This window comes from Toxotes jaculatrix, chromosome 15 (assembly GCF_017976425.1).
Source record: "Toxotes jaculatrix isolate fToxJac2 chromosome 15, fToxJac2.pri, whole genome shotgun sequence".
NCBI lineage: Eukaryota > Metazoa > Chordata > Actinopteri > Toxotidae > Toxotes > Toxotes jaculatrix.
This window is the reverse complement of record NC_054408.1, coordinates 792,666-809,760: the sequence shown is the minus strand read 5'-3', so window position 1 is coordinate 809,760 and position 17,095 is coordinate 792,666. Positions and strand designations below refer to the sequence as shown.

The 17,095-nt window shown below is 44.3% G+C and overlaps 1 protein-coding gene across 1 annotated transcript in view; it reads left to right on the top strand.

Moving 5' to 3' along the window:
- Window positions 1–8,317, top strand: part of enox1 (ecto-NOX disulfide-thiol exchanger 1) — a 36,383-nt gene extending 28,066 nt beyond the window's left edge. Inside the window, exons 8-15 of the mRNA XM_041056740.1 lie at window positions 448–554; window positions 2,186–2,303; window positions 3,908–4,116; window positions 4,731–4,838; window positions 5,630–5,686; window positions 6,483–6,585; window positions 7,335–7,420; window positions 7,531–8,317. Coding sequence (XP_040912674.1) covers window positions 448–554; window positions 2,186–2,303; window positions 3,908–4,116; window positions 4,731–4,838; window positions 5,630–5,686; window positions 6,483–6,585; window positions 7,335–7,420; window positions 7,531–7,662 — 920 coding nt within the window. The 3' untranslated portion in view covers window positions 7,663–8,317. The remainder of the gene's footprint in view (window positions 1–447; window positions 555–2,185; window positions 2,304–3,907; window positions 4,117–4,730; window positions 4,839–5,629; window positions 5,687–6,482; window positions 6,586–7,334; window positions 7,421–7,530) is intronic.
- The last annotated feature ends 8,778 nt before the right edge of the window (window positions 8,318–17,095 follow it).

The following is a 17,095-nucleotide window of genomic DNA, read 5'->3' as shown; positions in this document are numbered from 1 at the left end:
AATATTTATATCCTGAATATTCCTGAAACCGATGAATTTCAGTCAAGTGATTTATGAAAATAACATTTGCTTTATTGATTCTACAGATAAAAGTTTAGACATTCTGGGACAAAGGAGCATGTCTCAGTCCAGACCCTGCTCCCGTTACCTGAAATCGGAGCAGAGCCAGTGATAGGAAGTTCAGAGCCACTGTTTTCCTTTTTGTTTGAACTGTTCCTTTAATGTGAGAGCCAGGTCCAGCAGACAGGTCCTGCTGTGTCCCCCTCCTCCTCCCAGCCTGTGGTCAGTGTATGTCCACGGTCTCTCCTCTGTCTGCTGTACGAGCTGAAGTCAGTGCTACAACGCTACATAAACGGCTTGTTTTGTCTTGACCCTCCCTCCCTCCCTCCCTCCCTCCCTCCTCCTCCTCCTCCTCCTCCTCCTCCTCCTCCCTTGTTCACCCCAAAGTCGAGCAGATCACCGCCGTTTTCACCGCCGCCACCAGGCAAAAGGCATGGGACCATTTCTCAAAAGCACAGCGCAAGAACATAGACATTTGGCGCAAGCAGTGTGAGGTTGGTACCCCCTTTTTTTTTTCCTGTTCTCTCCTCCCACCGACCTGCTGCTTTCTTCTCTGCTGTCACTTCTGAGCCCTCAGGACAGGGCTGACAGGCAGCCCTGTGGGATCTGCTGTGTTCAGTGCCCTTGTTCTTGTTTCTCTGGATGTTTTTGTCCTCAGTCAGACAGACAGACCGTACTCTGTCCTTTTCCTCGCAGCCCAGATGTAAAGCAGAGATGAGTGAGGTGCTGCTATGGCAACATCGCCGGGGCTAAGTTTCTGATAAATTATTCATCCAGAGTCAACTCTAGATAACAAGTGAGAACATGAGGATGCTAAGTATGTGGGGGTGGGGGTGGGGGGGGCAAAGTGAAATGTCAGAATAAAAGCAAATCAAAGACATGAGAAATAACTCTGTATTTCCCTTTTTATTTATTTAGTGCGTCATAGTTAAACACTGTAGGCCATTTGTATTCGACACCTCGGATGTTACCGTGACATAACTTTTTCATGCCACATTAAAATGGAATGAAAATGTTCCAAGCATTACACCGGCCCCCAGCCCTGTGAGGTTGTGTTGATCCCACAGTGTTTGTTAAGCACTGATTTTAATGGTCGTACTTTTGAGTCAGCAGTAAATATTATAGGTTATGGATTTAACGACATGATCGCAGGCGGCGAAGCCATGTCGCCACGGTGGACAACTTGTTAAAGTGAAGCTGAGTAATTCCACTCACAGCAGGGTGCGTTCAATTCCGCTTCCCTTTTTTGTTTGGTTGGTTTTTATCTCTGCGTTTGAAATGCTCCTGTGCCACAGTCAGTCCAGTCTGATGAGCGATGAGCAGACTCGGTATCGACACAGAATAATTCTGATCAAACAAGAGGTAAGAGACAGAGACGGCACACAGCTCACCATCTCTAGCATGTCACTGCCCCTCCTTTAACGGCTAGTATCCGTGGTAAGTCTCCATGTACTCATGTCTCTATAGCAACAGCGCTGGTCTTTGCTGCTAAGTGTGTGGACACGTGCTGCATACTTCCCTCTGTGGGCTTTGTTCTGTCAAGAAGTGCTGTGAAATCACAGCTGACAAATGAAGAGATAATGAATCTGGCAGCTGGAAGCAGAGCTGATTATCCCACAGGGCGTCTGCAGAGGTGATGAGAAATGATGCAGCAGGATGAGGCTCATTTCCTCACATGTATGTTCTCCTCTTTATGAAGGTCCTCAGTTGGTGGGCGATGCTCTGAGGAAGAGGGCCGCAGGTGCTTGTTCCGACTGAGGTTTTATTCAACTCAGGAGGGAAAAGAATGAGGATTTAGAGCTGAAACAATTCCTCAGTTCGTCCAAATGATCGAGATTAGAATCCAAATTCTCCCTGAAAGCTGAGTCTCCGTCACCTGAGACCAGAGACACTGTCAAGAGGAGACAGGCTGGGTGAAGGTCAAGCATCACACGGAGAAAGTGTGAATGCAGCTGCACCTTCATGTTCAAGTTTACAGAGACAACATCTCAGCGTGGAACATGTGGCACCACTGGGAGTGACCGTACAAACATCAGAGGACATCTTAGTGCTCCGTGAGCTGTGTGTGTTGTGGTGCTGAGGGCTGCTGTCGCTCTGTGTGTGTCCGCTGGTTGTGTTGTTTCAGGAGCTGAGAAATGCTCACAGTGAAGAGATCATGGGCATCAGACGGGAGGAGGAGATGGAGATGTCAGACGACGATTCGGACGAAAATCCCTGCAAGAAGATGCGCACTGAGGAAAATGGTACGATGGTGTGTCACACTGTTACAGTGTGTTACAGTGTCTCAGTGTTACACTGTCTCAGTGTTACGGTGTGTCACACTGTTACAGTGTGTTACAGTGTCTCAGTGTTACACTGTCTCAGTGTTACACTGTCTCAGTGTTACGGTGTGTCACACTGTTACAGTGTGTTACAGTGTCTCAGTGTTACGGTGTGTCACACTGTTACAGTGTGTTACAGTGTCTCAGTGTTACACTGTCTCAGTGTTACAGTGTGTCACAGTGTCTCAGTGTTACACTGTCTCAGTGTGTCACAGTGTCTCAGTGTTTCAGTGTGTTAGTGTGTCACAGTGTCTCAGTGTTACAGTGTCTCAGTGTGTCACAGTGTGTTACAGTGTCTCAGAGTGTCCCAGTGTGTTACAGTATCTCAGTGTGTTACAGTGTTATAGTATCTCAGTGTTACAGTGTGTCTCAGTGTCACTGTGTCTCAGTGTTACAGTGTGTCACAGTGTCTCAGTGTTACACTGTCTCAGTGTGTCACAGTGTCTCAGTGTTTCAGTGTGTTAGTGTGTCACAGTGTGTCACAGTGTCTCAGTGTTAGTGTCTCAGTGTGTCACAGTGTCTCAGTGTGTCACAGTGTCTCAGTGTGTTACAGTGTTATAGTGTCTCAGTGTGTTACAGTGTCTCAGTGTTACAGTGTCACTGTGTGTTAGTGTTACAGTGTGTTGCAGTGTTAGTGTGTTACGGTGTCACAGTGTGTTACAGTGTCTCAGTGTTACAGTGTGTTACATTGTGTTACAGTGTCTCAGTGTTACAGTGTGTTACATTGTGTTACAGTGTCTCAGTGTTACAGTGTCACGGTGTGTTAGTGTTACAGTGTGTTGCAGTGTTACAGTGTGTTGCAGTGTTACAGTGTTATACTGTTAGTGTGTTACAGTGTCTCAGTGTGTTGCAGTGTTACAGTGTTACAGTGTTATACTGTTAGTGTGTTACAGTGTCTCAGTGTTACAGTGTGTTACATTGTGTTACAGTGTCTCAGTGTTACAGTGTGTTACAGTGTCACGGTGTGTTAGTGTTACAGTGTGTTACAGTGTTATACTGTTAGTGTGTTACAGTGTCACGGTGTGTTAGTGTTACAGTGTGTTGCAGTGTTACAGTGTTATACTGTTACAGTGTGTTACAGTGTTATACTGTTAGTGTGTTACAGTGTCTCAGTGTTACAGTGTGTTACAGTGTCACGGTGTGTTAGTGTTACAGTGTGTTGCAGTGTTACAGTGTGTTACAGTGTTATACTGTTAGTGTGTTACAGTGTCACAGTGTGTTACAGTGTTATACTGTTAGTGTGTTACAGTGTCTCAGTGTTAGAGTGTGTCACAGTGTCTCAGTGTGTCACAGTGTCTGTGTGTTACGGTGTTATACTGTTACAGTGTGTTACGGTGTCTCAGTGTTACCGTATTACATTGAGACGAAGAATAAAAGAAAGGTGTGAAGCTGCAGATCAGAACTCTGACACAGTCGCCCCCCTCTCCTCTCCTCCCCTCCCCTTCCCTCTCCTCTCCTCCCCTCTCCTCTCCTCCCCTCCCCTTCCCTCTCCTCTCCTCCCCTCTCCTCTCCTCCCCTTGCTGCAGGAGTGTGTGATCAGAGCCAGGCCTCTCTGAGGGAGGAGAACGACTCCCTGCGCTGGCAGCTGGACTCCTACAGGAGCGAGGTGGAGCTCCTGAGGAAGGAGCAGAGCAAAGTCCGTCCTGATGACGACCACACGCATACGCACAAACACCCACACAGTCCAGAGGCTCAGATCCAGCTGCTGCAGCAGAGCATGCTCAGCATGCAGCAGGTAAACGACAGATAACTGGAGGGATTTGCCTCATTTGCTTTAATTGACTTTAGACTCCGGCAGCAGAGCTCTCACTACTGACTCAGAGATCTCCCATCGCTGCACTGATTTCATAAAGCAGCACGGAGAGCTCTGTTAGAACACGGAGCTTCGTTTGCCACGAGTTCGCCTGATTTGACTCGACTTCCTGTCTTTCTTTATCTAAAGTGACAGCGCTGATAAAACACGGCACATTAGAGACAGCACACACTCACACACACACACAGACACACACACACACACACACACAGACAGACAGACACACAGACAGACAGACAGACACACACACACACACACACACACACACAGACACACACACTCACACACACACGCACACACTCTCTCACACACACACACACACACACACACACACACCATGCCCTGCTGGCTTGCTGTGAACGTGTTGCTTACTTGTCCTCTAACAGTGTGAGTGAACGTCACGACGCTGTCGCTTCTCGTTTGTCACCGTAGCTTCTGGTCGGTCCGCTCAGACGAGCTGCTCCGACAGTTCACTCTGCTTCATTACAACATCACGATGAAATGATGAACATGAACATGGTGTGTTTGTCTTCCAGCAACTCCTGAGCCTGCAGGAGAAGCTGATGAGCAAGGAGGCGGAGCTGGAGCAGGCCAGGGAGGAGCACCGCTGCCTGGAGGGGGAGGTGCTCACGCTCCGAGACAAGGTGCGTCGCATCGCGATGGTCGTCCAGGTGACCCCCAGGAGAAACAGGGTCAGCTGTCACCCCACACGGGCAGAAGTTGTGGGCTGCTTCTGTTTCTGTTGCTTCAGAGAAATGTTTACGCTCCTCATCCTGAATAAATCCACCGATTTTTTTTTTTATGTTTCTGAATTATGGAAAATGATGCCAATTTTCTCCCAATCTGTTTCTACTGATTCTCTCAAAGTGCTTGTACACACTGCAGCACTCAGCGCAGCCAGAGAAAACACAAGCAAGGGCTGAATAAAAAATTCAGCTTGATTTTTTATTTGGGTTTGACTTAATGCACCCGTCGATACACCTGTCTCCTGTTGGTAGAAGAGGGCGGGTGGGGGGCGGAGGAGCGTTTTATTTCAGCCCAGATGTACAGGTACACATGAAGCCAGCCAACCTGTGCGCAGGTGAGCCATGTCACCAACGACACGGGCGCCCACGTAGGAGGCTAGGAGGTAAACCAGCATCACTGAGAGTTTATGAGAAGATCAACCCACTGTCACTGTGAGTTCAGACTCTGTGATCAGTTTTTTTTAATCTCCCGGTGCATCGACCCGGTCTGTGATGGGAAAGCTCTCCAAGCTCCACTCCAGCCTCGGCACTCAGGCCTCTCCATCGCCACACGGTCGTTTTCCTCCATCGTGCATCTTTAATCATTTATCAGATCAGTGTTTTTCCGGTGAACAGATGTAACAGACAAACGGAGCCTTTCTCCTCTCAGAGAACAGTCCAAAAAACCCTCTCTGTCTCTGTCTCTGTAGCTGGTGAACAGCACGGGAGACGCCGTGGAGGGGACCAACGGAGAGCTGCACGAGAAGGTAAAACCTGGGACTGGAGCTGAAACGATTAGAGAATGAATCTCCAGTGATTCTGATGATCAGTGGGCGGCTGTAGTCATCAGTCAAGCTGAGCTCTGTTGGTGTTTGTTTGCTGATTGGACGATGCTTTCGTGAATAACGTGAATTGGTCACAAGTCATCAGACTTGTTGAGTGTCTGTGGGATATGAACATGTCTCCTGTGAGACATCACACACAGCAGATACGGATCAGAGTGAGGCAGCGGGTTCATATATACGTCTCATCTGTCTCTCACAGCACTTAGTGACTTTCAGAGAGCCTCAGGGACATAGCATGTCCACACACACACACACACATGAATATATCATGGGAAACGAACTTTTAGCCCCAAACCTGCTGAACTGGAAAGTGATTGAGGTCAGAGGGACGTGGTTTCATAAAGCATGCGGAGCCGAGCTGTTCGCGCAGCTCGACGACGTCTTTTATTAAATCATGATGTTTTGCTTTCACGTTTGTCCTTCACGATGTTCTTCAGCGAACAAGATGTCCCGCATGTTTCTGTCAACTAGTGGTGGAACAAGAAATCAGATGCAAGTGTTATCAGCTTCCTGAGCTTCAGATACAGCTAGATAGTTTAGTCCGCTGGTTCCCAACCTGGGGCGTGGGCCCCTCTGAAGGGTCGGCAGAGGAATGTGAGGAAAAGACAAAGCTCAGACTCGGGTCTGGATTCATGTCTCAGACGTTTTTCTCTGTCTTTATTTGATAATTTTCCGTTACACCCATGTGTGTAACGTGTGTGTGTGTGTGTTTTCACAGGGGATCAATGGGTGTGTTCCTTCACTGTACCACAGCAGAGACAGGAGGGCAGAGGTCATCATGAGGGGAGGGGTCGCATCAGAGAAGGAGGCTCTGCTTCTGGGTAAATATGAGCTGGTTACTGAGCTGCCCTCCCCCCCCCCCACACACACACACACACACACACACACACACACACACACCCCCGGCCTGCTGCTGCTGCTGTCTCACTCCTGGAGCAGCACGCAGGAAAGCAGGGAGCGATCTGTGTTTGCACTGAAGCTGCTGCTTTGTCCGGAGCAGAGGAGAAACAGCAGCACATTCATCTCTGTTAGTGGGGCAGAGAAAATCCAGAGATGAAGGAGGGAGGAGGCGCAGCGCTCCATCTTCCTGCCCCCCCTCCACCCTCCCCGGGCTGCTGCAGGAGGAAGATGTGGCCGTTGTGTTTCCACACAGATGGAGATCGCGCTGGTAGAAAGACTGCAGTAACATCTTTAACTGGAACACACACACTATCAGCCCCCCCCCCAGCCTACAGTCAGCAGGCCTGTCTGTAATTGCCAGCGTTTCACCACATAAATCAAGGAAATAAATAGTGTGTGCTCAGTCCTCCAGGGGAAGCCACTCTACCCCCCAACAATCAGCTGGGGCAGTTTCTGCTCAGCTCAGGCTGTGAGGTGCAGATTGGCCTGAACACCCCCTCCCTCTGTTCTTAGTTCGACAGGCCTGCGTCCTTAAAGCTCTCATTCACACTGACGACAGATCCTGAATCTCCACGATTCAAATCTCAGCCCAAAGCACACGATGAGTGAAGAGTGGTTTGCCTCCATGAAGACGGCAGCTGGTAACCCTGACCTTTCTCCTCCTCTGCAGGTATCATATCCACCTTCCTCCACGTTCACCCGTTCGGGGCCAACCTGGAGTACCTGTGGTCGTACATACAGAGGCTGGACTCAAAGGTAAAGCAGGTCTCACGGCTCTCTGCTGCCCTGTCCTCCTGTTCCTTTAAAAGAAAAAAAAACGTTTGTCTGTCTGATGTGTGCTGTCCTCCTGTCCTCCTGTCTCTCAGGTCTCAGCGGGGGAGCTGGAACGCCTCATGGTCCGTCTGCCCGGCATGTTCAGGCAGGAGCTGAGCGGCGTCGGCGCAACTCTGGAGAAGCGATGGAAGTTCTGCGGCTTTGAGAGCCTGGGCTCGGCGTGACGCAGCGAGGACGCACACACACACACAACGTGGAGAGACGCACGTGACGCCTCAGACCTTTGACCTACCCTGTGTGTGTGTGTGTTGGACGAGGTGCAGACACTGGAAGCTGTGGAAGGGCCAGACAGGTCTCACCCTCCGTCTCTGGACCTGAGTCTGTTTCAGCTGATCCTTCACTTTGACTTTGGAGGTCGGCGTCCCGCTGCGCTCCGGATCCGCCGCAGTTTCAACATCCACCGGCGTTAGCAGGCGTCTCAGTCTTCAAGGCTCGTCCCCTGTCACGGAGACGGACTCAGGTCTGAGACTCCGGCTCACCGCTGTGGTCCGGGACATGAACCTGGACATGAACCTGGAAGGGGTGAATACCTGTGGAAAGGATGATGGAAGGAGAGTGAAGGAGATACTGTATGAAGCAAATCACTGAAGCTGCCGCAGGTTCCAAGCTGAAAAATACTGATGCTCCGGACTGTGTCTTACTTTTTAACGTGTGCTTACTAACAGTTTAATAATCGTTTAGCCAGCGTGTTTTTTTTCCGTGTGTGTGTGTGTGTGTGTGTGTGGTGGAGGAAGGCGGCCAGGCTCCAGGTCCTCGTCTCTCTCAGCGCAGTCAGAGTGAAGTTAGCGACTGTTCTGTTTTTCTTATTTAAATAAAGATGCTCTAATTCAAACATGCACACCTCCTGTACGTCTGTCCGGCTGCTGTCTCTGACTCCGACTCAGCTCAGAGGTTTGCGCCACGGAAACAGCTCGGCTCTCGTCGAGCTACGGGCAGATGTGGCCTAATCCAGATGTGGCCTGTGTTTGTCAGTCACTGTTGATTCTAAGCAGCATTGGCTTTAGCCGGCTGAGCCTGATCAGCTGCCAGCTGAAGCACTGATCTACATCGGTGCAGGTGTATTAAACTGCAGGTAACCATGGCAACGCTTCTACCAGTTTACCTTCCTCTGCCCAGTGACATCAGCCTGACCATGGGATACGCTGACGACGGGCTCTTACCCTGTGGAGGGTTTTGGGAGGCGGGTTCATTTCCTGCAGGACCAGGTCGACCTGGAAGCAGCTGATGGAAAATCAATCTCCGATCTGATATTGATTCATCGATTTGTGTCATTAAAAAAGGAAATCAACATGAAAATGCTCCTTTGTTGCAGGTGTGTTGCAGGTGTAGTGCCGGTGGGTGAGCGGACAGCCCCGGTCTTCTTCGTCTCCGTCCATCCCATTGGTCCCCGGGGTGTTAGACGTTGTTGCGAGCTCTTCTTCGGTGGTGGCGGCGAAGGTGATGACAGAGACTCAGACAGAAGTTCAGTTTGTGTCCAGGCTCTTTTCTCTGGCTCGTGATGATTTTATTCATCTGAAATGACATAATCTCATTATGAGGATCTTTGTAATTACTCCCACCGTCATTTTTTATGCCTTTGGCGTCAATTTGAAAACATTAACGCTGTAAATGTTCTTCGGTTTAACCTTGTGACATCGATTAAAGCAGCGTCGCTTCCAGTTTTAACACATTTTTCATTTTTGCAGCGTTGTGCTTTGCAGGCGTGTGTCAGCGGTAATGAACGCAGCGTGTCCGATTAGTTTGCATTATGAAGTGACAGGAGCGTCTCGTCCCCACATCCCCACCGCTGCTGTCTGTCCACGAGTTTCAGCAGCACGCTGTCCTCTCTCTCTCTCTCTGTGGACCCCCCCACCCCCACAAACTCAAAAGCAGCTTCAGTCTCTCCTCCTCTTTTGTCCCAGTAATCATCACTGATTGGCTGATTAACTGACTGACTGACACCTGACGAACCAATACAACATACGCGTTTAAAGGTTGTGAAACAGAAGAGTTAATTTCGAAAAGTGAAAACGAGACTAAAACTAAATAAACGGTCAAATGAGACCTACGGCCACGTTCACGTCATTTGAATAACTGGTCGTTAACGAGCTGATCAGTTTCCAATAATAATAATAATAATATCTGCTGATCAGAAGCTGATTCATCTCTTTGACCTGCTGCACTGATGCAAATGAGAAGTCTCCGTAATGTTCTCTGAGGAACCACATCTATGTGGACTCATCTACTGTCCACTGAGAGTTGGACACGAAAACCTGCCGGAGCTGTGGAGGAGACACTAACGTTCCTCTCAGTCGCATCCTTCATGTTTCATGTTCAGGATCAAACGTCTAAAGCTTCCTCCTTCTCCCCTGAAGACAAACCCAGACCGAACAGAGTCTCAGTGTGTGTGTCTCTGCAGCAGCGACCTGTTGTCTGGAAATCCATCATTTTCATTTCATGCATTTCATGTTGTGTGTTTACTACAGAACTGACTCACATGAATGTGGTGGCAAACACAACCTCAAAGTCAGCTGACGTCTGAAACACCAACCTGCTGAGACAAAAATGAGCCGAGCTCTGTGTGTGTGTGTGTGTGTGTGTGTGTGTGTCTCTGTGTGTCTCTGTGTGTCTCTGTGTGTCTGTGTCTGTGTGTGTGTGTGTGTGTGTGTGTGTGCGCGCCCGCCCTCCGTCAGCTGCTCCCTAATGAAGCCTGTTGACAGCGGCTGTAATTAGCCTCGGCTCTTTGTGTTCTCTTTGTCGACGGCGGTGTTGAGACATTTCTCCACATCCCGTCGCAGATGTCGTGCCTCGTCACTGACGCCCGCTTGTCATTACGCCTGGCAGCCATTACTGTGAGAAATCTCTTGTGTGAAGCGGTATGTAGGCCGCTGTGATGCTGCTTTGGCTGAGAGTCGTGTGAATGACAGAACCAAACACTAAATCCAAAACGTGTCCTGGTTCTGACTGATGATCCCGCTGGGAACCATGGACCATGGAAGTTCTCCAGAACTGCTCCGGGTACAGGAGATTTTCCTGGTCCTGATGTAGGCCCAGGGCGTTCAGTGCCTGTAACCAGAGCGAGAGCTGTGTCCGTATTCTTGGCAGGAAGTCAGACATGTTCCAGGGTTCCCCCGTCCCCAGTCAAGATTTCAAGGCAGAGAGGGGGGGGGGGGCCTAGAAACAGCAGAATTCCTTCTCTGCTGTGGATGTGGTTCTGTTGGCGTCATCACACCTTCAATTTTATATATACAGCTCCTCAAGATTGTCTCAAAGCACAGAGAGGAGGCAGCTGAGCCAGAAGCCAAAGCTTTGCAGCTGTGGTCACGAGCTTCAGGCAGAGACTCCTTTCATGTTGTCACAAAAAAAAAAAAAAAAAAAAAAAAAAACGTGATTATTGAGCTTTTTTTTTTTTTTTTTTCTCTGGTGACATGGTCAAAAAAAAAAATTAAATTGTGGCCACAAAGTAGCTATAACGTGCGCACGAATACTAACTCGTTCGCTTGAAATACTAATTTGTATAGGTATAATATGCGCGCAAAATACTAACTAATACTATTAGTATCATTCTTGGACAACTGGGTAAGCAAATCGAGCGCACCGTTTCTACAACCTGCAATTATCTGCGTACAGGGCAGGTTGTAGTGAGGGTGCGCTCGATTTGCTTACCCAGTTGTCCAGACTTAAAATTTCCATTTTATTTTTTTCTACATTGTCATGTGATTCAGTCTCACATGTTTCTATCAATATAAGTATCAATAAATACTATAGATATTAATGACTCACACACTCGTGCTGCATTCAGAAGGTCTGTGGACAGTGTCCGCTGGAGGCTCCTGTCCCTGTCCCGCTGTCGGCTCGTTCGTGAGCAGCGGTGCGGCGTCTTGTTGTTGTATAAAGACAACACAACAACACAATGCTGCACAACAGTTGCTTAGCAACCTCTGCCTGGTCAGTGTTCGGAGATTCACAAAGCAGCGGGCCTCGTCAACGTGGAGTCCAGTGTGTCTCTAACAGATCTCTTTTTTCTTGTTTTAACAAGTGTTGGTGTCACCTCTTTTTAACTATTCATAAAATTACAAACTGTCTAAACTTCAGAAAAGCAAACAGGAAAACAGTCGTTATTTATCTGAGACTGGAAGCTGAACTGTTTTTTTTTTTTCAGTTTACGAAGGTCATGAAGGTCATGAAGGTCACGAAGGTCATGAAGGTCATGAAGGTCAGTGTTTTCCGCACTCTCCTTTTCATTTTTCAGTTCTGTTTCTTCGGAAGCTTCGGATGTGATTTGTAAACTGGACTGTTTTAGATAAAGGTTTTTAAAAAGGTGACACCGGGACAAACGTCACTGTAAGCTGTAAGGGCGAGGGTGTGGCTTTAGTGACAGTGAATCAGAGAACAAAGACTGTCTCCAGCTCAAACAGTGAAGACAGAGGACACATTGTCCACACCTGCATCAGCACCTTCCTGTTCTGTTCTCTGAGGCAGTTTTACACAGTGGTCACACTGACACCCTGAGGCCATAGGTTCAAACTGCATCTTATCCAGGCACTGGCTTCACTGGCTGTGACTTCAGTCAAGTTGAGAAATTATGATAAGAAACAATTTTAAAGCCAACCAGCTTTTCTTTAGGTTTCTGATCAGAAACCTGCAGAGCTAACGACGTTCCCATCAGCCTCAGCTCGCAGCTCTGTGGCTGCCGCTGAAAGTTAGAAAGGACAAGAAAGGAAAACCACACAAATTCCCCTCCTTCATTTTTAAACGTATGTATTTATGCTCAATACACCAACAAAACCAACACGGAGCCAGTAAACACTAATATAAACAGAGCAGCATGCTCTGGATCTATGGGAGCGCATCCAGCTTTCCTCCCAGCTGCATTCATAATGATCCTGAAAGCCTTAAATCTAGCCTGTTGAAACCTGTCAGCAGAATTCAGCTTCACATTTTGTCAATGAAGTCATCTCCAAAGCTGATGATCATTCTCAGAGCGTTCAGGATCAGCGCATCAACCACCTTAACAATGGAGGTTTCTTCACTGTAGTTCTTCACAGGAAAGATGCAGTTCAGTGGAATTCCCATTTTGCGCTGAAATCGCACATCTGAGTTTTAAAGGACAAAAAAAAAATCCAGTCAAACATCGGTTCAGGGCGGACGTCCACAGGTTGTTGAGCTCTTCTAACAAAGTTTGTGAAGCTAAATTATTTACCAGCTGAGATTGTTCCACATTTATGTAACAGAGAAACTCACCTTTTTCTTTACGTGCTTGCTCCTGTAAACATTCCTCAGATTCTTTTCAGTTTCCTCAAAGGCCTCATCAATTTTGGTGATAATAGCCAGTTGGGGAATTCCTGCCGAATCAGAGATTCACTCTGTGTTAAAAGCTGATATTTCTGGACTGGTTCAAAGGCTACTACTCTTTTCTGTGCTCTTACCAATAGCGTAGGCTGCCTCTCTGATTTCCCACATCTTCTTCAAAACTGAATCATCCTTTGGAATGTGCACGTCTCTTCTAAAGACTTTTTATGACTCTGTAGTAGCCTCAGCTGCTGGGGAGCGGGCAGGAAGAGACTGAACAAGCTGGTCAGGAGGGCCAGCTCTGTCTTAAGCTGCCTGCTGGACACTGTGGAGGAGGTGGATGAGAGGAGGATGTTAGCCAAGCTGGCATCCATGATGGACAACACCTCTCACCCCCTGCACCAGTCTGTGGAAGCGCTGAGCAGCTCCTTCAGCGGCAGACTTACTCATCCACAATGTAGGAAAGAGCGCTACGGCAGGTAACAGCTAACATGCTTGATTATTTTCTGGGTTTCAGTGTGTGTGTGTGTGTTAGATTTAGTAGGCTCTTGATGTAGAGGAAATATTAAAGAGTAGGAAGGCTTCAAAATAGACCAAAGAAGTCAAGAATAACAATACTAAAATATTACTTTTTTTTGGCCGATTTTGACGCTTTACTATACTATGACCATTTTTATGACATTTTGAGGTAAAAATTTTTTTTTGACTTTTTTTGGCCGATTTTGACGCCTTACTATACTATGTCGTTTTTTATGACATTTTGAGGTAAAAAAAAAAATTTGACTTTTTTTGGCCGATTTTGACGCCTTACTATACTATGACGTTTTTTATGACATTTTGAGGTCAAAAAAAATTTAGACTTTTTTTTGCCGATTTTGACGCCTTACTATACTATGACATTTTTTATGACATTTTGAGGTCGAAAAAAATTTGGACTTTTTTTGGCCGATTTTGACGCCTTACTATACTATGACGTTTTTTATGAGTTTTGGAGGTCGAAAAAAATTTTGATTTTTTTGTCCGATTTTGACGCCTTACTATACTATGACTTTTTTATGAGTTTTGGAGGTCGAAAAAAATTTTGACTTTTTTTGGCCGATTTTGACGCCTTACTATACTATGACGTTTTTTATGACTTTTGGATGTCGAAAAAATTTGGACTTTTTTTGTACGAAAAAAACGCCTTACTTTACTATGACGTTTTTTATGACTTTTGGAGGTCGAAAAAAATTTAGACTTTTTTGGTCCGGAAAAAACACCTTACTATACTATGACGTTTTTTATGACTTTTGGAGGTCGAAAAAAATTTAGACTTTTTTTGTCCGAAAAAAACGCCTTACTATACTATGACGTTTTTTATGACTTTCGGAGGTCGAAAAAAATGTTGACTTTTTTTGTCCGATTTTGATACCTTACTATACTATGACGTTTTTTATGACTTTTGGAGGTCAAAAAATTTTTTGACTTTTTTTGTCCGAAAAAAACGCCTTACTATACTATGACGTTTTTTATGACATTTTGAGGTCGAAAAAAATTTGGACTTTTTTTGGCCGAAAAAAACGCCTTACTATACTATGACGTTTTTTAGGACTTTTGGAGGTCGAAAAAAATTTGGACTTTTTTTGACTGAAAAAAACGCCTTACTATACTATGACGTTTTTTATGACATTTTGAGGTCGAAAAAAATTTGGACTTTTTTTGTCCGATTTTGACGCCTTACTATACTATGACGTTTTTTATCAGTTTTGGAGGTCGAAAAAAATTTTGACTTTTTTTGTCCGATTTTGACGCCTTACTATACTATGACGTTTTTTATGACTTTTGGAGGTCGAAAAAATTTGGACTTTTTTTGTCCGAAAAAAATGCCTTACTATACTATGACGTTTTTTATGACTTTTGGAGGTCGAAAAAAATGTTGACTTTTTTTGTCCGATTTTGACGCCTTACTATACTATGACGTTTTTTATGACTTTTGGAGGTCGAAAAAAATTTTGACTTTTTTTGTCTGATTTTGACGCCTTACTATACTATGTTGTTTTTTATGACTTTTGGAGGTAAAAAAAATTTTGACTGTTTTCTTCCGAAAAAAACGCCTTACTATACTATGACGTTTTTTATGACTTTTGGAGGTCAAAAAAAATTTTGACTTTTTTTGTCCGATTTTGACGCCTTACTATACTATGACGTTTTTTATGACTTTTGGAGGTCGAAAAAAATTTTGACTTTTTTTGTCCGATTTTGACGCCTTACTATACTATGACGTTTTTTATGACTTTTGGAGGTCGAAAAAAAATTTGACTTTTTTTGGCCAAAAAAAACGCCTTACTATACTATGACGTTTTTTTATCAGTTTTGAAGGTCGAAAAAAATTTGGACTTTTTTTGTCCGATTTTGACGCCTTACTATACTATGACGTTTTTTATGACATTTTGAGGTCGAAAAAATTTTTGACTTTTTTTGTCCGAAAAAAACGCCTTACTATACTATGACGTTTTTTATGACTTTTGGAGGTCAAAAAAAATTTTGACTTTTTTTGTCCGATTTTGACGCCTTACTATACTATGACGTTTTTTATGACTTTTGGAGGTAAAAAAAAATTTTACTTTTTTTGTCCGATTTTGACGCCTTACTATACTATGACGTTTTTTATGACTTTTGGAGGTCGAAAAAAATGTTGACTTTTTTTGTCCGATTTTGACGCCTTACTATACTATGACGTTTTTTATGACTTTTGGAGGTCGAAAAAAATTTGGACTTTTTTTGTCCGAAAAAAACGCCTTACTATACTATGACGTTTTTTATGACTTTTTGAGGTAAAAAATTTTTTTGAATTTTTTTGACCGATTTTGACGCCTTACTATACTATGACGTTTTTTATGACTTTTGGAGGTCGAAAAAATTTTTGACTTTTTTTGGCCGAAAAAAACGCCTTACTATACTATGACGTTTTTTAAGACTTTTGGAGGTCGAAAAAAATGTTGACTTTTTTTGTCCGATTTTGACGCCTTACTATACTATGACGTTTTTTATGACATTTTGAGGTCGAAAAAAAATTGGACTTTTTTTGTCCGATTTTGACGCCTTACTATACTATGATGTTTTTTATGACTTTTGGAGGTAGAAAAAAATTTTGACTTTTTTTGGCCGAAAAAAACGCCTTACTATACTATGACGTTTTTTATGACTTTTGGAGGTAAAAAAATTTTTTGACTTTTTTTGTCCAATTTTGACGCCTTACTATACTATGACGTTTTTTATGACATTTTGAGGTCGAAAAAAATTTTGACTTTTTTTGTCAGATTTTGACGCCTTACTATACTATGACGTTTTTTATCAGTTTTGGAGGTCGAAAAAATTTTTGACTTTTTTGTCCGATTTTGACGCCTTACTATACTATGACGTTTTTATGACTTTTGGAGGTAAAAAAATTTTTTGACTTTTTTTGGCCGATTTTGACGCCTTACTATACTATGACGTTTTTTATGACATTTTGAGGTCGAAAAAAATTTGGACTTTTTTTGTCCGAAAAAAACGCCTTACTATACTATGACGTTTTTTATGACTTTTGGAGGTAAAAAAAATTTTTGACTTTTTTTGTCAGATTTTGACGCCTTACTATACTATGACGTTTTTTATGACATTTTGAGGTCGAAAAAAATTTTGACTTTTTTTGTCAGATTTTGACGCCTTACTATACTATGACGTTTTTTATCAGTTTTGGAGGTCGAAAAAATTTTTGACTTTTTTGTCCGATTTTGACGCCTTACTATACTATGACGTTTTTATGACTTTTGGAGGTCGAAAAAAATTTGGACTTTTTTTGTCCGATTTTGACGCCTTACTATACTATGACGTTTTTATGACTTTTGGAGGTCGAAAAAAATTTGGACTTTTTTTGTCCGATTTTGACGCCTTACTATACTATGACGTTTTTTATGACATTTTGAGGTCGAAAAAAATTTGGACTTTTTTTGTCCGAAAAAAACGCCTTACTATACTATGACGTTTTTTATGACTTTTGGAGGTCGAAAAAAATTTTGACTTTTTTTGTCCGAAAAAAACGCCTTACTATACTATGACGTTTTTTATGACTTTTGGAGGTCGAAAAAAATGTTGACTTTTTTTGTCCGAAAAAAATGCCTTACTATACTATGACGTTTTTTATGACTTTTTGAGGTAAAAAATTTTTTTGACTTTTTTTGTCCGATTTTGACGCCTTACTATACTATGACGTTTTTTATGACTTTTGGAGGTCGAAAAAATTTTTGACTTTTTTTGTCTGATTTTGACGCCTTACTATACTATGACGTTTTTTATGACTTTTGG